The following is a 24,844-nucleotide window of genomic DNA, read 5'->3' on the forward strand; positions in this document are numbered from 1 at the left end:
CTTTTTGGACATGAAGGTCAATGTCCCACAAATGCACAGGCACTATTTCTCTGTTGCCTTATGTTATTGACTGAATGTTTATGTTTCCCCAAAATTCATATGTTGGGATCCTGACCCCCGATGTGATGCTGTTAGTAGGTGGGGCTTTCAGGAGTCGTGGGGGTGGAGCTCTCATGAATGACATTAGTCCCCTTATAAAAAGGGACCGTAGAGAACTCCCTTGGCATGTTTGCCATGTGAGGACACAGTCAGAGATTGGTTGTCTATGAACCAAGGACCAGGCGCTCCCCAGATGTGGAATCTGCTGGCACACTGATCTTGTACTTCCCAGCCTACAGAGTTGTGAGATAGAAACATCTGTTCTTTACCCAGTCTATGGTGTTTTTGTTACAGCAGCCAAACTGCTAAGACACCCTCTAAACTCTTAGTGCCCTTATAGACTAAACAGCTTCTATCATGACCTTTACAACAGTCAAATATGCCAGCATTTGGTCAATAACTGCCAACTTTCCTAATTTTTGCCTCCACTATCAGTTTATGACCAAACACAGAAAGTAAATCTGACCAATCATGTAGAAATTCACACTTCCAGTTAGCCAGCTTATAGCATCTTCATGCCAACAACCTGCAATCAGGGCATAAGTTTTTCCACCATAAATCACTCAGACTTTCCTGACTGCTTCTGAATCTCTGGCAAATGCAAGTGATGGTGTCTGACTTCCTTACTATAGCAAGCTCAAAATAAACACCTTTTGCTTATTCTCAAAAAAACAAAAACAAAAACAAAAAAAAACAAAAAAAAATAAAAGATTAACTGCATTTTTGCATGGTTGCAGAGCAGTGCTTTCCAACAGAAATGTAACACAAACCACGTATGTAATTTAAAATTATCTAGCAACCACATTAAAAAAATTTTATAAAAGTGCAGTTATTCTATTTTTCTCAGTATGTTCAAAATATCACTTCAACATATAATCAATGTAAAAACATTAAATATATATTTAAAGTTTTTATCATACCAAGTCATCAAAATCTAGTATATTAATTTCAGAACATATCAACTTTTAGTAGCCATTCAGAGGGAATAGATATTCTTTTACATTTTTGGTGAGGAAATGTTTTGGAGGACAATTTGGCAATATTTATCAAATTAAAGATTCAAATGACCCAGGATTCTATTCCTAGAAATCTATTCTCTAGAAATAACATATATTTAAAGAATATAGACAGATAGGTATTTTTTGCAGTATTGTTTATATAAGCAAAACATTGGAAACAACCTAAATGTTCTGCAGGGGTGTGGTGAGATAATTATGATATTTCCAGACAGTGGTGGACTATACAACCTTAAAAAATATGGAAGCTATTTATGTGGAGTTATGTGAGCTAATAAATATTAGATTATTTAACATATATAAAATGTTTAGAATGTGCCTGGCACATAGTTAATGTGATATCAGTGTTTGATATTATTATGAATTTATTGATATGGAATAAATATTCATATGGAAAAAAATCTCCAGATATGTTAAGTAAAATTAAAAGGCACCAACATACAGAGCTATTTATTATATGCTATTATTTGTGTAAATAAAGGGGAATAAAAAGAATACATATATGACTGCTTGTATATGCATATAGTATCTGTGGAAGGGCATGCAATAAACTGAGAACATTAATTATATTTGGAGAGGAGAATGAGATGGTAGATAGTGACTTTTCACTGTGTCCTGTTCCTTTTGTATTTGTTCCATAATGAATATATTACTTAGTGTAAAATTGAAATGTAAATTAAACTAATTTCTCTTATTGAAAAGTATGTATTTTACAATTAAATCAGGTTCATTTCTAGAATTAGTATGAATTATTGTGGTTTTAATCAGGAAAAATCACAGGATTGTACAACTTCATTTATCTAGAATGGCTGGAGAATATGGAATTCTGGGTAAATTTAATTTTGAGTAATCAGAATTTTAATCAGAAACATTTGGTTTCAAAATATATATGCCTTTTGAAAATATTTCTAAGTCATCCTTTTTCTTGTCTCAGTAAGTATGGCATATTGAACTTACCAGAATGTGTTGATTTTTGAGGATTTTGTGCTTAGTCATTCTTACTATCAGCTTGCAAAAGCATAAGAAACTGAGTTTGAATACATACATTCTTTAAAATATATCCGGCTGTACGTGGTGACTGACGCCTGTAATCCCAGCACTTTGGGAAGCTAAGGCGGGTGGATCACCTGAAGTTGGGAGTTCGAGACCAACCTGACCAACATGGAGAAACGCCTTCTCTACTAAAAATATGAAATTAGTTGGCCATGGTGACACTTGCCTGTAATCCCAGCTACTTGGCGGGCTGAGGCAGGAGAATCACTTGAACCTGGGAGGTGGAGGTTGTGATGAGCCGAGATTGTGCCATTGCATTCCAGCCTGGGCAACAAGAGTGAAACTCCATCTCAAAAAAAAAAAAAATATCTCCTAGAAAATGTTTTTTGAAAAGGTGACAACAAAATAACTCGATCCTAATATAGGCTTTGTATATGCAAGTGATATTTCTCTAAGAGTTGAGCTCTGAATAAAAGGGTAGAAGAATTCTGGTTAATTTAAATTTCACAGCTGGGTGCTATGGCTTATGCCTGTAATCCCTGCACTTTGGGAGGCCAAGGCAGGAGGATCACTTGAGGCTGGGGGTTCAAGGCCAGCCTGGGCAACACAGCAAGACCCTGTCTACAAAAGAAATAAAATAAAAAATAAATTTAATATTTCTGACCGTTCTGTTTATCAAAATTTCTGGACAAATACATATGTTAATTTTATATTTTTCATGTATAGTTCTTGCTTTTTCACAGGCATTTATTGACACTTTTGGTGTTTTTAGGATTTGGAGTGGATCAGTTACGAGACGACAATCTAGAAACTTACTGGCAATCAGATGGTTCCCAGCCTCATTTAGTGAACATCCAATTCAGGTAATACATTTTCAAATTTTTCACCTAGTGTTGGTTATAGACAAAGAAATCTATTTTATTTACATAAAAACTAAAGATAGAAATTACAATGAAATATACTTTTTAAACTCTGAAGTCTTAGAGATTATTTTTCTGTTCGGTTAGATCATTAGCATTTCAAATTTACTCTGTTTATTTTTTATGAATTTTCTTATGGTATGTTGCATAGTTCCTTTTATGTAGATATTTCTCAAATATACTTTTCAATATAATTTATTTTTTGAAGGTACTTCCAATAAAATATGTTTTGCTTGTGGCCCAATACAGTGCCTTGATGTATCATATTAAGTAAACCCTGAGTGGTGATTGTAAGTTTTTTAGCTGTGGAGTATTCATATAACTTCTCAAATTTTTACTTTTATTTGGGGAAAAAAAAATTTAACTTAGAACCTTTCAGGACATTTTCCTTTTTGATAATGCTGTTTGAGGGGAAAGGAAAACAGCCACTGTTTGTCAATGCTTTGAATGTATTTATTATCAAATTTTTAAAATTTTAAATAGAGACAGTTGACCACTATGTTGGCCAGGCTGGTCTCGAACTCCTGGCCTCAAGCATTTCTCCCACCTCAGCCTCCCAAAATGCTGGTGTTCCACGCATGAACCACTGGGCCTGGCTGAATTTATTGACATAGTTGGAAACCAGTTAACTCGGCTATCTTGTTCCATTTATACCATCTTTTTTGTTTTGTTTTGTTTTTGAGATGGAGTTTTGCTTTTGTTGCCCAGGCTGGAGTACAATGCCGTGATCTCGGCTCACCGCAACCTCCGCCTCCCAGGTTCAAGCGATTCTCCTGCCTCAGCCTTCCAAGTAGCTGGGATTACAGGCATGTGCCACCACGCCCGGCTAATTTTGTATTTTTAGTAGAGACGGGGTTTCTCTATCTTGGTCAGGCTGGTCTCGAACTCCTGACCTTGTGATCCACCCGCCTTGGCTTCCCAAAGTTCTGGGATTACAGGCATGAGCCACTGCACCCGGCTTATACCATCTATTTTAATGTTCTATAGCATTGTATTTTTAGTTGTTTGTTTTTATTGTCCTAGAGTACAAATCAGCAAATTTCCAGCAAGCCAGATAGTGAATATTTTAGGCTTTGTGGGCCATCTTACCTGTTTTGCAGCTCCAGTGCTCAGTTCCAGTATTATAGCACAAAGGCGGCCCTACACAGTGCGTAAATGACATAATTTAGCTGTTCTCATTAAATTTTATCTTACAAAAGCAGACGTTAGACAGGATTTATTCATTTTCCTTCTGACTTCTATTTTCGGTTAAGGGAGTACATGTGCAGGTTTGTTACATGGGTAAATTGCCTTTTGCTGGGGTTTGGTATACAAATTATTTCGTCATGCGGGTAGTAAGCGTAGTACCTGGTAGGTCCTCTCTTCTTCCTTTCCTTTACCTCAAGTAGGCACCCATGTCTATTGTTCCCTATTTTGTATCTGTATGTATTCAATGTGTGTTTTTTTTTTTTTTTTGAGATGGACTCTCACTCTGTTTCCCAGGTGGAATGCAGTGGCACGATCTCTGCTCACTGCAACCTCCACCTCCCAGGTTCAAGCGATTCTCCTGCCTCAGCCTCCCAAGTAGCTGGGATTACAGGTGTCTGCCATCATGCCCGGCTAATTTTTGTATTTTTAGTAGAGACAAGGTTTCACCATATTGGCCAGGCTGGTCTCAAACTCCCGGCCTCAGGTGATCCACCCGCCTCGGCCTCGCAAAGTGCTGGGATTACAGGCATGAGCCACCGCACCCAGCCATGTATTCAATGTTTAGTTCCCACTTATAAGTGAGGACATGCAATATTTGGTTTTCTGTTTCTGTGTTGTCTTAGGATGCCAGCCTCCAGCTGCATCCATGCTGCTGCAAAGGACATGATTTCGTTCTTTTTTATGATTGTGTGATGTTCCATGGTGTACATGTACCATATTTTCTTTATCTAGTCCACTGTTGATGGGCATCTAGGTTGATTCCATGTCTTTGCTATTGTGAATAGTGCTGCAGTGAACATGTGTGTTTATTTGTCTTATGGTGAAATGATTTAAATCCCTTTGGGTATATAACCAGTAATAGGATTGCTTGGTCGAATAGTAGTTAATGTTTTAAATTCTTTGAGAAATCTTCAAGCTGCTTTCCACAATGGCTGAACTAATTTACATTCCCACCAGCAGTGTATAAGCATTGCCTTTTTTTCACAACTTCACCAGCATCTGTTATTTTTTTTGACTTTTTAATAGTAAACATTCCGAGTGGTGTGTGAAATGGTATCTCGTTGTGGTTTTGATTTGTATTTCTCTAGTGATTAGTGAGGTTGACCATCTTTTCATATGCTTGTTGGCTGTATGTATACTTTTGAGGAATGTCTGTTCATGTCCTTTGCCCATTTTTTAATAGAGTTGCTTTTTTCTTGTAAATTTGAGTTCCTTATAGATTCTGGTTATTAGACTTTTGTCAGATGCATAATTTGCAAATATTTTTTCCCATCCTGTAGGTTATCTGTTTACTCTGTTAATAGTTTCTTTTGCTGTACTGAAGCTCTTTAGTTTAATTAGGTCCCACTTGTCAATTTCCATTTTGGTTTTAATTGCTTTTGGAGTTTTTGTCATGAAGTCTTTATTAGGTCCTATGTTCTAGGTGTTTCTAGGTATTTCCTAGGTTTTCTACCTGGGACTTTATAGTTTTTGGTTTTACATTTAGGTCTTTTATAAATCTTGATTATTGTGTATAGTGAAAGGGAGGGGTCTAATTTCAATCTCCTGCATATGGCTAGCCAGTTATCCCTGTACAGTTTATTGAATAGGGAGTTCCTTCCCCATTGCTTGTTATTGCCAGCTTTGTTGAAGATCAGCTGTAGATATGCAGCTTTATTTCTGGGTTCTCTAAACTGTTCCGTTGGTCTCTGTGTCTGTTTTTGTACCAGTACCATGCTCTTTTGGCTACTGTTATTTTGAAGTATAGTTTGAAGTTGAGTAATGTGATGCCTCCAGCTTTGTTCTTTTTGCTTGGTATTGCTTTGGCTATTGAGGCTCTTTTTTGATTCTATATGAATATTAGAATAGTTCTCTAATTCTGTGAAAACTATCAGTAGTTTGATTGGAATAGCATTGAATCTGTAAATTGCTTTGGGCAGTTATGATCATTTGTTTTTTAAACAATATTGATTCTTCCTATCCATGAGCATGGGATATTTTTCCATTAGTTTGTGTCATATCTGATTTCCTTCAGCAGTGTTTTGTAATTCTTGTAGAGATCTTTTGCTTCCTTGGTTAGCTGTATTCTCAGGTATTTTATTCTTGTTTGTGGCTGTTTTGAGTGGAATTGTGTTCTTGATTTGGCACTCAGCTTGAATGTTACTGGTGTATAGAAATGCTATTGATTTTTGTATATTGACTTTGTATCCTGAAACTTTTCTGAAGTTGTTCATCAGATCTAGGAGTCTTTGGGCAGAGACTATGGGCTTTTCTAGGTAGAGAATTACATTGTCTGCAAACAGAGATAGTTTGACTTCCTCTCTTCCTATTTGAATGCCTTTTATTTTTTCTCTTGCCTGATTGCTGTGGCTAGGACCTCTAGAACTATGTTGAATAGAAGTGGTGAGAGTGGGCATCCTTGTTTTGTTCTGGTTCTTAAGGGGAATGCTTCTTCCAGTTTTTGCTTGGTATGATGTTGGCTGTGGGTTTGTCATAGATGGCTCTTATTATTTTGAATTATGATCCTTCAATGCCTAGTTTGTTGAGGATTTTTAACATGAAGAGATGTTGAATTTTATTGAAAGCCTTTTCTGCATCTCTTGAGATGACGATGTGGTTTTTGTTTTTCGTTCTGTTTATGTGATGAACGACATTTGTTGATTTGTATATGTGGAGCCCGTCTTACATCCCAGGAATAAAGCCTCCTTGATTGTGGTGGATTAGCATTTTTTTGATGCGCTGCTGGATTGAGTTTGCTAGTATGTTATTGAGGATTTTTGTGTTGATGTTCATCGAGAATATTGGCCTGAGGTTTCTTCTTTTACTGGGTCTCTCTGCCAGGTTTTGGTATCAGAGTGATGCTGGCCTTAGAATGAGTTAGGGAGGAGTCCTTCCTTCTCAGTTTTTTGCAATCATTTCAGTAGGATTGATACTAACTTTTTCTGTACTCTGGGGTTCTCTGAATTTCCTGAATTTAAATGTTAACCTCTTTAGTGAGGTTGGGGAAATTTTCATTGACAATAACTTCAAATATATTTTCCAATTTGCTTGTTGTTTCTCCCTCTCTTTCAGGGACCCCAATGAGTTGTAGGTTTGGTCTCTTTACATAATCTCTTATTTCTCCGAGGTTTTGCTCATTTTTAAAAAATTCTTTTTAATTTTTGTCTAACTGAATTGATTTGAAGAACCTGTCTTTGTGCTCTAAGATTCTTTCCTGAGCTTGGTCCATTCTTCTGTTAACACTTCTGAATGTATAATGAAATCCTTGTAGTGAGTTTTTCAGCTCTATCAGATTAGTTTGGTTCTTTCTGAAAATAGCTATTTCGTGTTTCAGCTCTTGATTCATTTTACTGGATTCCTTAGATTCCTTGGATTGGGTTTCAACTTCCATCTGCATCTTGGTGTTCTTCATTGCCGTCCAGATTCTGAATTCTGAATTCCAAATGTCTGTCATTTCTGTCATTTCAATCTGGTTAAGAACCATTGCTGGGCAACTAGTGTGCTCATTTAGAGGTGAGAAGACACTCTGTCTTTTAGACTTGCCACAATTCTTGCTCTGTTTTTTTCTCATCTGTGTGGGAAAATGTTCCTTTAATCTTTGAAGTTGTGGTCTGTTAGATGGGACTTCTTTGCTTTTATCTTCTTTGATGTCATGGAGGATTTGATGGTGGTGCAAGTTGGGTTTGGTTGACTGGCTCCATTTCTGGATGATTTCAGGATACCAAGGCTCAGCTCAGCACTTGTGGGTTGAATGCTGTAATCCAGAGGGCCTTTGACCAGACCCAAAACCTTGTTCTCTGGCCCTTCAACTTAAGCAACTGCTGTACTGGAGGGGCCACGATGTTCCCAGTCTGCTGGCAACAACACTCCAATGAGGGGTGCAATCAAAGCAGTCAGGGGAAGTCTGTGGGCAGACGTATTCTGGCAGCAGCCCATCTGCAAAAGCTTTCTGATAGTTAGGTGGGGTCTGTTGGTGAAAAAACTGTGGCAGTGGCCGCTGGGAAGCACCCCAGTAGGTCATCTGAGGCTGTGCTGCAATCAGACATGGCCAAGCAGGGACCCTGGGAGAGACTGGCAGATAAGGTGTTGCTCAGATCAGACTGGCCCCATTCCATGGGTAAGATAGCCCTATCTTGTCCAGGTCCAACAGTCAACAAAGGCCAAAGCTACCTAGAGGTACATGGCAATCCTTAGGGGACAGGCATCCCTGGCTGTGCTCCACTGCAGCCATTCCCATGCGCAACCCTCTGGGCTCCACACAGGCTGGGGTCCTGTGCCTGCTAACTCTCCCAAGCAGCACTCCCTGCTGTTTCAGATGCCCGTGGGGGTTGTGCGGCCTCCTGCAGCTAGAATTCTGGGGATACATAGTGAGAGTGGACTACTCCATGCCTATTTAATTAATTCCTTCCCCAGGAGCTCCTCAGGGCCAGAAATGAGTCCTGGTGCTCAGCAACCCCATTCAGGGTTCCTAGCTTACTGCCCTTTCAGCCCAGGGTCTGCTTGGTCCTCCCTCTGTCCACTCTCAGTGCCTTCCTTCCGACAGTCTGCTCAGAGTATGCCTGTGTTCTTGATGGTCTGGTCTCTTGGTGAATGAAGCTCTTCCTGGCCGCATCTAGTTGGCCACCTTGGCTCTGATCAACCCTGAGGTTCTTTTTAAATAAAAGTTTTTTTTTTTTTTTGAGACGGAGTCTCGCTCTGTGGCCCAGGCTGGAGTGCAGTGGCCGGATCTCAGCTCACTGCAAGCTCTGTCTCCCGGGTTCACGTCATTCTCCTGCCTCAGCCTCCTGAGTAGCTGGGACTACAGGCGCCCGCCACCTCGCCCGGCTAGTTTTTTGTATTTTTTAGTAGAGACGGGGTTTCACCGTGTTAGCCATGATGGTCTCGATCTCCTGACCTCGTGATCTGCCCGTCTCAGCCTCCCAAAGTGCTGGGATTACAGGCCACCGCGCCCGGCTTAAATAAAAGTTTTATTTCTTAAGATGGTTGCTAAAATTAAAATGACAGTTAAGTACTAGTCTCTTTATAGTAAATAATAAATGTATTATAAAGTTATAGTTCTATATTTAATCCACTTCTCCTCCTTCCTTTTGAAGAGTGTAAACTCAAGATGGGAAAGGAGGACAAAGCCAGAAGTGTGAAAGATATTTAAGTAGTTTTAGTTGACAATGAGTTTAGTTTCAGTTAACAGTGTGATGTGATTGCTAAAAAAACTAGTATGATTTTGGGGTGCAATAAAGTAAGCATAGAATCTATGAAGACCTCCTGGTATGTTGTATTCCGTGTCAGCTTCCCTTGCTAACACTGATAAAGAAGGTCTAGGATGTGCTCAGAAGAGAGTAGGCAGAATAGGGGATTGAAGCCAAACCATAATAAAAAAAAATTTGGAACGTATGGTCTGCCGAAAACTTTGGGGGACATGGTAGCTTTCTTTCCATAATTTGAAGGATTTATACTTTGTGGAGGAATTAGATTTTTTGTATGTGTCACCTCATAAGAAAAAAACTTCATCCAAAAGGTAAGAGCTACACAAAGACCAGTTATGGCTTAGTATAAAGAAAACTTTTAAAAATTGGAACTGATCAAAGATAATTTATCTGCTTGATAGTAATAGTTGTTACCTGTCAGAAAAATTTTGAACCTGGGTATTTATTGGAATAAATGATAGTTAGATATGTGATCCTCTCAGCTCATGTTTAGTCCTAATGGTTCTGATTAGGTGTAATTAAAATACATTATGCTTCACTTACTGAAAGTTTAACATACTTTTTTTTGTGAAATAGCTTTAAATGTTAGAATATGAACATGATTTAAAGTATGAAGTATTTCCAAATTCAAGAATAGACACACTAGCAATTAAGTATCACAGGGCCTATACATGGAAAATCTAATTTGGAACATTTTCATAGTTCATGATTTTTCTTTGGAGGAATCTCCTGTTGTGTCAGCCGTGCAGAAATTACAAAGAAATAATCTTCATAAAAATTTGAATAGAATATATTAAAAACTGTTACCTATTACATAAATTATGAAGGGAAAAAGCCCTCTGCCCTCCTCAAAAAGAGAGGTAATTTTTCTTGGCAGTTAGAAGGAAAAAGTCTTAAGGGGGAAGGAAAAAATATAATAATAAAATGAAATGTTCTTTGAGTGTGTAATTTTGTGCTTAAATGGAAAATAGAGAAGCTTTTTGCTCTTATGAAAGATAAAGTGAATTATTTTCTATTTGTAAAGGGCTAATTCTCTTGGGAAGAATTTCAAAATTTGTTAATAATTTTTAGAGGAAAATTGGGGAGTAATTTAGTTTAATATGGATTATATGGATTAATGTACTTGTTTGCTGATTTAAAATACTGTTGGCTGATAAATACTGAAATATTAAGCTGAGTAAGAACAAAGCAAAATTTGTGCTTTTGTTTGATCTGCCTTCATCAAAATTCCTACAAATTTTATTAAATATAGTCTTGATATTTTTGTCATGGTAATAACAATTATACATTTTTAAATTATATTAAAATGATTTCTGTGTCACAAAGAAATTTATTGAAATAGAAAAGGATAGAAGAATGCTGAGGAAAATATCGAAAAGTTATGCTGGTTTGCTTCATTTTCAAGAGAAATTTTGATGGTTTAATAATGAAAGATAAATTATAAATTTTTCAAAAACCTGTATTTCCTAAAACCTGGGTTGAATGAAAACATTGATAGCAATAAACTCCATTATCATTTAAAGCACTTTGAACAGAAAGTACTTTATAAATTTAATAAAATCCTATATATACTTAAATACCAACGTATGTATGAGTGTAAATTGCTTAAGCCAAATCATACAAATTAGTTTATTTACCCTCAAATTACACTGTTGAAAAATTTTACACTTTATAATTTTGTGAAATTTATACTTTTGCTTGATCATCTCTTTGGATTAATTTTAGGTTTTTGAAAAGTATCAGGTAACAGGTGAACAACAGGACCTATTGCCTGGTAGCACTAGAGTTTCAGCAGCTTAGGTATCTTTGTAAAAAAGCATTTGTGCAATTATAGAATACTTTATTGCATTTTCCCCTTATTTTTAAAAGTAGAACAAATGGAAAAATTAAAGTGCTGATGTCATTTAAAAAATAATAGGTTAGATGCAGTGGCTCACGCCTGTGATCCCAACACTTTGGGAGGCTGAGGTAGGAGGATTGTTTAAAGCCAGAAGTTCAAAACTAGCCTAGGAGATAGAGCAAGATTCTGTTTCTACAAAAAATTTGAAAAAGTACTTGGGTGTGGTGGTACACACCTGTAGTAGTTTCAGCTACTCAGGAAGCTGTCATGGATCACTTGAGCCAAGAGTTTGAAGCTGCAGTGAGCTTTTATCATGCCACTGCTCTCCAGCCTGGGTGACAGAGCGAGACCCTGTCTCCTAAAAAAAAAAAAAAAAGATACATAATAGATGCTAGGCTTAATCACAGTATATTAATACTTCTGAATACATTATAAATCATTAGACTCAACTAGATATTCATTGGACTTTCCTGGTCACCTACATATTGAATTATGAACACCACAAGGAAATGTTAAATATTTATTGTCAAAGATTGTGACTGAACCATCTGGTATAATTTAGGATTGTGATTTAGGATTGGGTAGATTTTTTTAGCGCTTGAGAACTAACTTTCCTACCTTTATTATATAAATTCAGTATTCAGCTTTCTTCCATTTGATCTTCATCCATGTTTTCATGAACTTTATTGAAAAAAATTGTATTACAAACAAGTTTGAAAGAGGTTCAATTTGGAGTTTATATTTTGTTAAACAAACTATTTGGTTTCTTAGATTTTTTTTCTTCACATAGAAGATAAGCAACTCTTGATTTATGTAGCAGTTTCTCAGCTAGTTGAGCATGTAGGTTTTAGAAATAATTTATATGTATTACTGATCTGTTAAGGTGAACATATATTGTAACATATATAAAGTAACATTACTTTATATCTCATTGTCTTTTTAAATTAGAACAAGCTCTTTCTCTGCTCTGGATGAGGAATTGGTGGGGAGCATATAGCACATATTTTGGTAACATACCCCGTTTTCTGTTTATTTCAAATGGCAAAATATATTTTAGAAATAGAAGTGTTCAGTTCTAGTGAATACTGAAAGCCTCAATCTTGCTTTAGAGTTTCTTTTAAGGTTTATTCCTCTCCCTAAACTTGGACCTGTTGCAAGTTGGGTGTAGTTTGCTTCACTTACCCTGCCTATTTTTTTGTTTGTTTGTTTTTTGTTTGTTTTTTGTCCTTTCACATTTCTGAATTTGTTAGATCTGCTAGTATGGGAACGAAGAAGAGGTCAGAAAAGAAGGAAAGTCTGTAATTGCCAGTTCTGTCTTGGTGATATAGCATTGGTGTTCTCTGTACCTGGCTATATATTTAAAGCTGATTATTATCTTATGGATGCTTTTGCGAGTTCAGAGAATCAGCCACCACATTCACTTAATGCTATGGATGATTCATCTGCAGTTCTCTTATTAAGGGTATATTAATCATCTTCTTTTTCACATGGTAGTACCTCCAGCTTCCTGATGAGGATTATTCATCCTTTCTAGAAAGAAACTAAGGTAACCCTTCAGGTTATCAGGTTATGAAGTTCCCTTTTCCCAGTTTCCTGAGACATTTTGGGATTTTCTCAAATGCCTTTTCTGTATCTATTCATACGGATCATATGGTTTTTCTTTATTCTGTTGAGATGGTGAATAATCAAATTCAATATTTAATTATTTAGTATTTATTCTGTTGAGATGGTGAGTAATAAACAATAAAGTTTTTTTATTTGTAGTAAAATATTTAATATAAATTTACCGTTATAGCCTTTTTATTTTTATTTTTTGAGACAGAGTTTTGCTCTTGTTGCCCAGTCTGGAGTGCAATGGCATGATCTTGGCTCACTGCAACCTCCGCCTCCTGGGTTCAAGCGATTCTCCTGCCTTAGCCTCCCAGGTAGCTGAGATTACAGGCATGCGCCTCCACGTCCGGCTAATTTTGTATTTTTAGTACAGACGGGGTTTCTCCATGTTGGTCAGCTGGTCTCAAAATCCTGACCTCAGGTGCTCTGCCCTCCTCAGCCTCCCAAAGTGTTGAGATTATAGGCATGAGCCACTGTGCCTAGCCAGCCATTTTTAAATGTACAGTTCAGTGGCCTTAAGTATATTTACAGTGTTGTGTAACCACTACCACCTCCATCTTCAGAACTTTTCATCATCCTCTGTGGAACCCATTAAATCATAACCACCCAATTTCCTCTTCTCTCCAGCCCATGATAATCAGTGTTTTATTTTTGCCTCTATGTATTTCACTGTTCTAGGGACCTGATATAAATGGAATTATACAGTATTTGTCCTTTGGTGTCTAACTTATCTCACTTAGCCTAATGTTTTCAAGGTTCATTCATGTTGCAGCATGTGTCAGAATTTTATTCCTTTTTAAGAATGAATAATATTCCATTGTATGGCTGTGCCACATTTTGTTTATCCATTCATTTATCAGAAGACATTGGGTTGTTTCTACCTTTTGGCTGTTGTAAATAATACTGTTATGAACATTGGTGTGCAAATATCTGTTCAAGTACCAGATTTCACTTCTTTTGGATATATATCCAGAAGTGGAATTGCTGAATCATATGGTAATTCTGTGTTTAAGTTTTTGAGGCACCTCTATACTGTTTTTCACAGCAGCTGTACATTTTACCTTCCCGCTGGTAATGCACAAAAGTTCCAGTTTCTCCACATCCATGCCAACATTTGATAATAGTCATCCTAATGAGTCTATCTCATTATAGTTTTGATTTTCATTTCCCTAATGATTTGTGATATCAAGCATTTTTTCATGTGCTTCCTGGTTATTTGTGTATCTTCTTTAGAGAAATGACTACTTAAGTCGCTTCCCTCTTTTTACACTGGGTTGTCTTTTTGTTGTTAAGCTGTAAGTCTTCTTTATATGTCCTGCTGCAGTTGCTCAACTTGGCCATTGTAGTGTTAGCTCCCATAGACAATGTGTATATGACAGAGTATCCACTTGGTTTCAATAAAATTTTGTTTATAAAAATAGGTGGTGGTCCACATTTGGCCTGCAAGCTGTAGCTTACCAAGCCCTGCTTTAGAGCAGCAGTTCTCAAACTTTTTAGTCTCAGTACTGCTTTAAACTCTTACTGAGTACTCCAGAAATCTTTATATATATCTCTCATTATTTACTATTTTAGAAATTATAGATTAGGAACTTTAAATTATTTAGTTATTCACTAAAAATAAACAATAATTAACCTATTATGTGTTAACAACATAAATAACAATTTTATGAAAAATAACTGTCTCTTCCCAAATACACAACAACAAAAAAAAATAGAAGAGTGTGATTGTTTACACTTTTGGTTCACAAAAGTGAACCAAAAGGTTTACCTTTTTGGTTCACAAAAAAATAGCTGGAGTCTCATTTCTGCTTGTTCATTAAATCTTTTACAACATCCCATGTCAGATAGCCTCTGGAAAATTCTACTACATATTGATAAGAGAATGATTCTGAAAAAGGCAAATTACATCTTAATAATATTAAGAAAATAGTTCTGACCTTGCTGATCCTCTGCAAGAGTCTTGAGGTCCTCCGCAGGTCCCCAGACTACTCTTTAAGATCATTTCTCTTGGGCAAGATAAGCCTCATTACTAAGACTTGACTCGTATGGGATCGCAAACGAATGTCTTAGGTATTTAAAGAGGACTTTCCACTTCGGTTATTGGGAGCTTTAATGATTCACAGTCCTCTGTGCCCACTGGAAATTGTTTAGCTTACTGCTTTCCAGTAATTGTTCTTTCTCCAGTGCTTGTTCTTTGCCTATCCTTGTGAAGTTTTGCTGTATGCATGTTCATATTGTGTTCAGGCATAAAATGAAGGGGACCCCATGTATATTTCTGGAGTTTTCCTTTGTGTAGCTCCTTCCTCATCAATTCAGTAGACTGCCAGATTCTCTTTGGCTTCTCCCTCTTCACATTGCAGTCCCGAAATTGCCTGCAGCCAAAAACCTACTTGTTTGTAGGTCTCACCTCTTGTGTTTCCTTTCTCTCAGGACCTAGAGGCCTGTGTTGCCTGTTGCTCAGCATCTGTGGATGCTTCAGATATGTTCTCCAGTATTCTAATTGTCTGTAGTGGGAAGGCAAATCATGTAGCAGTTAACCTTCATGAGCAGACATCTCAGACTTTCTTGTTTTATTTTATTTTACTTTTTCTTAAGACTGTATCTGCTGAAAATTGTGCATTTGGTCTCATATATACTTTCAAAACATAGTCTTTGTTGTTGTAGTCTTCAGTGAAAACTTTCATTTTAGCATCTTGTTAACATTGATATAGAGGACATTTTTCACTTTTTTTTTTGAGATGGAGTCTTGCTTTGTCACCAGGCTGGAGTGCAGTAGCACAATCTTGACTCACTGCAGCCTCCACCTCCTGGGTCAAGCGATTCTCCTGCCTCAGCCTCCCAAGTAGCTGGGATTACAGGTGCCCACCACCATGCCCAGCTAATTTTTGTAGTTTTAGTAGAGACAGGGTTTCACCATGTTGGCCAGGATGGTCTCAATCTCTTGGCCTCATGATCTGCCTGCCTCCGCCTCCCAAAGTGCTGGGATTACAGGCGTGCGCCACTGCGCCCGGCCCGCATTTGTCACTTTTATACCAGGAACATATATGGAAGAATATAGTTATTTATAAATATTTGCTTCTGATTTAAACAACTATGTGGACTCTGTTTATTTTGTCTCAACCTCCTGATAATGTATCTAGCATGTTAAGAAGAATGATTTTAAAAACATGTTTTGTAACTATTTTGTTTTTTACATTTAACTTTAAATGTAAAGCTATCATCTATCAAATACATTTAGCTTTAAGTTTTGTACCTTAGGGTTTATTAGTTACTCTTATATAATGTTGTCACGTAGACCTGGATTAAGTCCTGGCTCTATGGTTTACTAGATGTGTAAACAAGGACCACTTGCTTAACCTGATGTGAACCTCAGTTTCTTCATGTGTAATACAGACACAGTAATGCTGTATTAATTAGAAATCAGAACTTCTAGTAACAGAGCTTTTGATAATGGTGTTTTCTACAAGGTGGAAATTTATTTCTTCTACCTCTTTGTGTAAGAGGAGCCTGGCAGTCCAGAAGTGGTATGGCAGCCTCACAGTGTGTTTGTGGACCCAGTTGCCTTCTCTTTTTACATTCCTTCATTCTTAGCTTGTAGATTTTATCCTCAAGGTTGTCTTATGGTTCAAGATGCCTACTGGAATTCCACCTATCATGTCCATATCCCAGGCAGCAGGAAGGAGTAGATGCAAAAGGTAAAAGGGGCATGTTTTTCTTTTAAAGAAACCTTCTTAAGTACACACCATCATTTTGTTTAAATCTTACTGGCCATAACTTAGTCATATGGCTATACCTAACTTTAAGGGAAGTTGGATCTTTTAGCCAGATGTTATGAAGAAAGAGGGGATAAAGGGATTTTAGGTTAGGCATCTAGGAATATCTGTCACTAATGTCTTCCATCGGAATTTCATGGGTTCCAAACCTGATGAGAAATTATTCAGTAGGTGCTCGTGTCTGCGGTAGCAGGAGGAGGCCAAAATACCAACTTTATAAAATGGACAGAACTGATGTTTGAGAAATATAACTGCATTATATCTTCAGTCAAGTGTGTTTCCTATTATTGAACCCTAGAATTAAACAGTCTTACCTATCCAGTTACACCACTAGACCAGGTAGCATGTGCCTTTATTAAATTGGTGGCCTGAAAGAACAAAGCAAATGTTTGGTTCCTGCTAGAAGCTCTTTCTCAGGAGAAAGGGTGTAGTGAATGAGGGGATAGAGAGCGTCCACGAGTGTTACTTACGTCTTCAGAAATAGGGAAGTATTGCCCTCTTCCTTCCCTGCTCTTGTAATATCTTATGCTACAAATATAGCATGATGCCTGGCATGTAGTGAACATTCACTATGGAGTGATTATTATTATATTGATGGTTTTGAGCAGTTTTAGCTACTGCCACTGTGTGTAATAGTGTGTACGTTTCATGTTATCACATACATTGCTATTTGAAAAATAGCATACTTTTCCATGAAATACTATTTTTAAAATTCATCATGAGATAAAATTGATCAATGGTTTTAAAATTTTTTACTCTACCTTTTAATTGTTTTAAACTTTTGGTGAGGTCACAGTTTCCTATGCAAATTTAATGAAACTATTTATATAGCAAATTATACATACGATTTCTGTGGATATGTGAACCTTACGATAATAACTCATGGCTTAGATAAAATTTAAAGAACTACAGACACCTACCTATTACTGTAAACTTGTATCAATGACTATTGAATGAGCCAAGCACAATTAATTAAAAGGAAGTTTTGGTTAAAATCATGTGAGGTAGACAGACACATTTTTAAATTTCAACTGTGCCCTTCTACTAGCTTTTTGACCTTAAGCCAGTTACTAACCTGAGTGTTATGGTTTTTTTTTTTTTTTAAATCAGAAAAACAGAGATAATAATAGTTCCTATTTGACAACATTGAGAAATAAATGAGACAATATGTATAGAGCATTACTTCTGGGTCAGACACAAAATATTCACTTGCTCTTTGCTGTTACTGGTTTTCTTATCATTAGTATTTTTAGTATTCTTTGCTTTTCTAACCTTGCCCTGATCATCTTGAAGGCAGTGAATAAGTGTACCTGAATTTCACAATTTAGAAATGTAATTATTCTGAGCAAAAAACTTGATCCTTTAGATCTGCCTTTCTTTTCTTCCTTAAAAAAAAAGTTCTTAAGAGCCATCTTCGTGATCTTTGATCTCTTCATAAGAAGAAAGATCATTTACTTCCTGCTTATGGCTCATCAAGGAAAAAGGTCTTCAAAAATCTCCTTTCTTTCTTTGCTTCCTCTCCTGTCTCCTTCCGGGCTCAGCAGAGAGAAAGATGTCAATTTGATACCTTTGGCCTCTTTTAAAAACCTAGTAATGGTATTTATCCTGTCAGCAGTTCCTAGGTATTTAGTGTTTTACCTCTTGATCTGAGGAAAAGTCTTTGACTTTCCGTATTGCTTTCTAAAGAACAGCTTAGGCTGCAGAAGTTTGGTCTCCTCACTAAGAGCTACAGAGCCCCTGCTGTTTTTATAGGCTGACTTTTTACACAGACTACTTCTGTTCAAGGAGCTCATTGTTACTAAGTTAGTGCCAGTTTATACTAGAACTTAACTTTTAAACCACATGTAAATAGATTTCTTAATGGGTTTTTGGGTAAGTTTTTAAGATCACCTAGATATATATATATATTTTTTCCTGGTGGCCAAATAGCACATGCTCATTTTGAAAAATTGTTCAGAAAATATAAAAATCGTAAAGAAGAAAATAAAGATCTCCTATGGTCCCATCCCAGGAAAACAGTCAATTTTACCATTTTTGGGTAATTCCACCCAGGTCTTTTTCTATATACAAATATAGATTTACATGCCTTTAAAAAATTGTTGTTTTCCCCTAAATGTGATTCTTCTGCATATGTTGTTTTATAATCTTCTTTTTTCTACTGTAACTATGTATGTACATGATTTTTTTAAATAGTTGTGTAGCAGTTCGTTGAATGGATATAATGTAACTTATTTAACCAATTCCCTATTGCCATGGATATTTAGGCTGTTTTTAATTTGTTAGTGATTTAATCACAGGACAAGATTTTTCTGCATCCATTTTTTCTCCAAGGCCAGCCTTCATTAGACATCAGTTTTTGAGTGTTTGTGTTACTGTATTTTAATGCATTCTCAGAAGTTTGAATTAGTGGGTCAAAGGTTGTGTTTCTACTAACTGGCGATGAAAGCACCCTTTTCTAATTACATTTGAGTGTTATCAGTCATTTAAATATTTTCCAATATGATGATAAAACTAATATCTCTGTGTGTTTTAATTTCTCTTTCTTTATTAGACGTTGAACACATTTTCATGTTTTTTTTTGGCCACTTGCATTTTTTCTGAGGTTCATTTTCTATTATATATTTCTTCTTTCCCGAGGATATGTATGTTTTAAAATCAACAGCAAAAGGAAGAAAGAAAAAATCAACAGCAAAATTATGTTTCTTGCATTAAAACTAGGTTGTTCTATTTTTTAAAAAGTAGTTTTCTCTTTGCTGGACTCAGTTCCTCACTTAGCTAGTTATTTGCAAGTATTAATATAGGAAATGAAGTAAGTACCTAGCAAAGGAAACCAAACTTACGAAAATAATTTCTTTGTCTAAAATACAAATGAAGAGGATGAAAATCCTTAATGCTTGTTTGCATGATAACGTACCTAATTTGGCTTAACTGATCCTTCTTTGCTTGCATCTGGCTCTTGACCATATTCTACATAGGAGATGTCTGTATAATAAACATATTATCTGGACCTATATTTTTACATTTTTCATTTTTATTGTTGAAATTAAAAGATACGAAAATGTTGATTCAAATACTGCTTTTAGCAAACTATGATTTTTGAAATCAGAAGATAAGATGCATTGGAAATCTTTTCATATGATGAAGTGCATGTTATTTTTACTTTATTGCTTTTAGAAGAAAAACAACAGTGAAGACATTATGTATTTATGCAGACTACAAATCTGATGAAAGCTATACTCCAAGCAAGATCTCAGTCAGAGTAGGAAATAATTTTCACAACCTTCAAGAAATTCGGGTATGTCTTTCAAATTTTTGAAAATATGTCATCCTTTAACTTTTACTCATTAGAAGATAGTCACAGTTGACATTACATTAGATAGGTTAAAATGTTAATATATAAAAGGAAAATATTGGAGAAAACATGTTTGAGTGTAAAATTTATTTTCTTCTGAATTCTGATTGTTCTCTTTATTTTTTCTATGATATTTTATTATTGAAACTATCAGACCTACAGAAAATCTCAAAGAATTGTACAGTGAACCCCAACATACTCATCTCCTAATTTCTTCAGTTGTTAATATTTTGCTATATTTGCTTTATTACAATCTGTCCGTCTAATTTTTTTGTGCATTTAAAAATAATTTGCGTGTATTTGCCCATTTCACCCCAATTACCAGTGTGATATATTGGTAGATTTATCAACATTTGCTTAATTTTCATTTTTTAAGATAAAATTTATGCACAATTTTGCATAATCTTAAGTATATTGTTTGGTGAGTTTTGACAAACGCATACATTTATGTAATCCCAACTCCTGTTAAAATATAGAACATTTCCACCATTCCAGATAATTCCCTCATATCTGTTCCCAGTCTTCATCTCTATCTTACCCTCAGAAAGAACTATTATACTGATTTTATAGATTGATTGATTTTTTTATCATAGATCCATATTGCCTGTTTTACAATGTCATATGAACAGAGTCATACAGGATATAACTTTTATGTAAGGCTTCTTTCACTCAGCCTAGGGTTTTTGAGATTCATCCATGTAGTTGCATGTGTCACTGCTTCATTCTTTTTTACTTCTGAGTTGTATTTCACTGTTTGAGTATACCACAATATATTTATCCTGCGTGAAGTTATTAGGACAGTGCTTTAGTCCTGAAGTATTTCAGAGGTATTTTCAATAACTTTGAACTACATAATTGTCAAGCTCTGGCTGTTGACATTTTTGGGTCAGAAAATCATTAAGCCCAAATAATCATTAAAATCTGGTGGTTCTGAGAGATTTGGGAAGCACTTGTGATCTTTGAAAGGCCTCCAGTTAATTTGTGGTCTTGGTTCTTATTTGACTTAGTTTTTATATTAAGATTGTGTCTCTAAATTTATATTTCTTATCGGAGTTAGTAATAAAATACTTAATACAAATGACATGTACTGCATATGTATTGACAGATAAGAACAGTTGAGGATATTGTCCAAGATGTTTTTGTTGTTGTTTTGTCCTTTGAGATATTCATTGTTTTTTAAAAAAATTATTAAATAAAAATTGTATGTATCATGTACAGTATGATGTTTTGAAATATGTATACTTTGTAGAATGGCTAAATAAAGCTAGTTAACATATGCATTACTTTCACATACCACTTTTTTGTGGTGAGAACTCTTAAAATCTACTCTCAGCAGTCTTCAAGAATATAACACTTTGTTTATTAATGTAGTCACTATGTTATATACTGGATCTCTTGATTTTATTCTTCCTATCTAACTGAAATTTTGTACCCTTTGACCAACATCTTCCCAATCTCTCTTTCCATTATAGCCCCTAGAAACTATCATTCTCCTTCTGCTTCTGAGTTCAACTTTTTAATATTCCATATATAAATAAGGTCATGTGGTATCTATCTTTCTGTGCCTGGCTTGTTTCATTTAACAATAGTGTTCTCCAGTTCCGTCCATGCTGCTGCAAATGACAGGATTTCCTTCTCTTTAGGGCTGTATAATATTCCATTGGATATATATATATATACCCCACAGTTTATTTACCCATTCATTCATTCATTGATGAATACTTAGGTTGATTCTGTATCCTAGCTATTGTGAATAATGCAGCAGTGAACATGGGAGTGCCATCTTGCTGACATCTGAACTCAAGTTGTTTGTTACTTTGAGATAACTTTTTGGTCTTGTTATAGACAATTATCTTAACTTACTTTTTTTTTTTTTTTTTGAGACGGAGTATCACTCTGTTGTCCAGTCTGGAGTGCAGTGGTATAATCTTGGCTCACTGCAACCTCTGCCTCCCAGGTTCAAGCAATTCCCATACCTCAGCCTCTTGAGTAGCTGGGATTACAGGAATGTGCCACCATGCCCAGCTAATTTTTTCTATTTTTAGTAGAGACAGAGTTTTGCTGTGTTGGCCAGGCTGGTCTAGAACTCTGGCCTCAAGTGATCTCCCTCTCTCGGCCTCCCAAAGTGCTAGGATTACAGGCATGAGCCACATGCCTGACCCTTACTTTTAAGAAACCTTTCTTGAAAACTAATTTCAGCTTTTGAAAATTTGAAAAATTGTTGTAAATTAGATAGATTTCTTTTAATTTAAAAATATTTCTTCTTTTGTCTGACAGGCCATGCTGGTTGATCTGTACTTCCTGTGCTTGAATAGATTAACAAATAAATCAGCTTGTAGTTTTCTTAAGTTCTTCTGTTCACCCAGTGCTTTTTAAATTCAGAATATTTAAAATTTTTTTAAAATCATAATCAATTTTTTTTCCTTTTTTTGACAGAGTCTTACTCTGTCACCCAGGCTGGAGTGCAATGGCCTGATCTCAGCTCACTGAAACCTCTGCCTCCCGGGTTCAAGTGATTCTCCTACCTCAGCCTCCTTTGTACTTTTAGTAGAGACGGGGTTTTGCCATCTTGGCCGGGCTGGTCTTGAACTCCTGACTTCAAGTGATCCACCCACCTCGGCCTTCCAAAGTGCTGAGATTACAGGTTTGAGCCACCGCACCTGGCCTCTTATTTTTGGACCAATTGACAGCCCTTCTTTTAGTCACCTATCTGATAGATTTAATTAGTGTTTGATTCTCTGATGACTTGACATATTAAATTGTACTTTATTAAAAATGTCACGTTATCAAATGATTGGATCATTCATATTGATAAGCCTTTTGTAAGTAGAGTTGGCTTCTTTTGATTTATAACTAAAGATTTATCATATAGCTCCTCAGGCAGTTGTGATAAGTGAAACACTAGCAATAAAATGTTTTGATTCGATATACATGGTATATATTTGAAACATCCACTAGATGTCACTGTTGTCCTTTATTTTCTAGTTTCATAGCCTATTTGTAATAAGTTCAAGACCTCAAGTAATCTTAGTTGTACTAGTTTTTCCTAGAGAATATATATGCAAGAACTCTTTGATGCATTTTTGGGAAGTGTACATATTCATGTGAAATTTCTAGGTATTTGTATTAAAGATGTTTTGTATTCTATTGTAAATTTTACCAACATTAAATAAGGATTTTGAGAAGTTAACAGGAGAAACTTTAAGTGATATTTGGACCTTGTGAAATACTTGTAATCTAGTCTTTGCTTCTATTATGTCATCTAAGTGCTGAAACATTAGCCGTATAGAAAAAGAGCTCTTATAGGTAGTCTCTTAATTTTTTCTAAGTGTTTATATTTCTGTTTAGTGACCACATAGCCTCATGAGACCAGTAATACAAAATATTACCAGGTGATAATGTGAGTTGTTTTCCTGGAAAACTTAATGAACATACTACTTTTCTGCAATAGTTCTCACTAAGGAACCATAATTTTTGGATGTTTCTTTAAATTATTAGTGCCTAGCTTTTGCAGCTCGTGATATGAGTACTTTTATCTTTTAATTATACATCTTTGTATGAGATTTATACTGTTTACCTTTTTTTCTCTCTAAGTTAGATAAGAGCCTGATAGCACTTTGTTTTTTAAGGAAAGATGAAGCAGATCATGATTTTATTTTTTCTGTTATTCTACCACAATATCTAAATATATATAAAAAATCTTTGCTGCTTCTAACTCAGATACTAAAACAAGTAATTAAAATAGTGTGAATTTTTTATGAGATTTTTAGAGTCATCATTTAATTAGTTATAGTACTGATTTAACTGAGTAGAAAATCCACCTAGATCTTTTTATATTTTTCCATGGATGCTTGCCCACTGGAGGGTGTAGTGTAGTGTGTATTGAAATGTTTTAATAGATTTTCCTTTATTTTTCCACTAGAAATTATGAATTTGTTTACTTGAAATGCTTATTTTTTGTAATTGTTGATTTGAAGTAGTAACTGAAAAAATAGTCTAAGATGAGAAAAGCTAATAGCTACCTTATTTAGCAGTAAATTCTTTTCTATCCTATTTTCCTTCATTTTAGTTATGAAGCATGTATTGTATCTAGATCTTTGTTACTTCTATTGATAACTCTCTACAAAGGCATCAGACCCTTCCTTTAATACCCTAGAATGTGTATTTTAACCGCTATACCAGAGGACTTAAATTGAACTTTCTGCTAAGTAGTCACAAGATACTAAAACTGAATTTGGCCAAATAGAATATGTTTAATGACAAAATTGAAATTATTTATGCTTCTCATTGTACTTTCTTGTATTCAAAATATCCCATTCCACATAAATTGAAAACCAACAATTTAAGAACATTTTATAAGATGTTTGCAATTTATTGCTTCTACACAAGAGATTGTCTCCATATAGAAGTGATAATTTAGCATTTCTGAGTCTACATTGTCTTTCTTTGCAGAATGCCTCATCTCAGTTGGGTTACTTTTGTGTATGAATTCATGTTATTCAAGAGAAATTTTCAGATCAAGATGGTAGTTTTTAAATTCTTAAATCTTTTGCATTTTAGCATTATGTTTTGATATAATGTTGTTCTTTTCTTTTGCTCTCAGAAGGGAAAATGTGTGAGATAATTTTTTTTTTTTTTTTTTTATCATTTAGAGCAGTGGACCAAAGAACATTATATTTTAGATGTGACCATTATAGCATTTTAGAAAATATCTCTAGCTGAAATTCAAGGATACTTAAAGTCTTTTTCAATTTGCTAACTAGTTATTGTTGTTTTTAAAAATTATTGTAGGCCGGGCGCGGTGGCTCAAGCCTGTAATCCCAGCACTTTGGGAGGCCGAGACAGGCGGATCACGAGGTCAGGAGATCG

At 35.5% G+C, this 24,844-nt stretch overlaps 1 protein-coding gene across 5 annotated transcripts in view; it reads left to right on the forward strand.

Moving 5' to 3' along the window:
- The window catches only part of ANAPC10 (anaphase promoting complex subunit 10), a 147,355-nt gene that overhangs the window by 15,420 nt on the left and 107,091 nt on the right, over positions 1 to 24,844 (forward strand). For all 5 annotated transcript variants that reach the window (XM_011957021.1, XM_011957012.1, XM_011957005.1 and 2 more), the window contains 2 exons: positions 2,881 to 2,971; positions 19,798 to 19,918. In XM_011957021.1, the coding sequence (XP_011812411.1) occupies positions 2,881 to 2,971; positions 19,798 to 19,918 (212 nt within the window). The remainder of the gene's footprint in view (positions 1 to 2,880; positions 2,972 to 19,797; positions 19,919 to 24,844) is intronic.

Source organism: Colobus angolensis, unplaced genomic scaffold (genome assembly GCF_000951035.1).
Source record: "Colobus angolensis palliatus isolate OR3802 unplaced genomic scaffold, Cang.pa_1.0 Scaffold111, whole genome shotgun sequence".
In the NCBI taxonomy this organism is placed as follows: Eukaryota; Metazoa; Chordata; class Mammalia; order Primates; family Cercopithecidae; genus Colobus; species Colobus angolensis.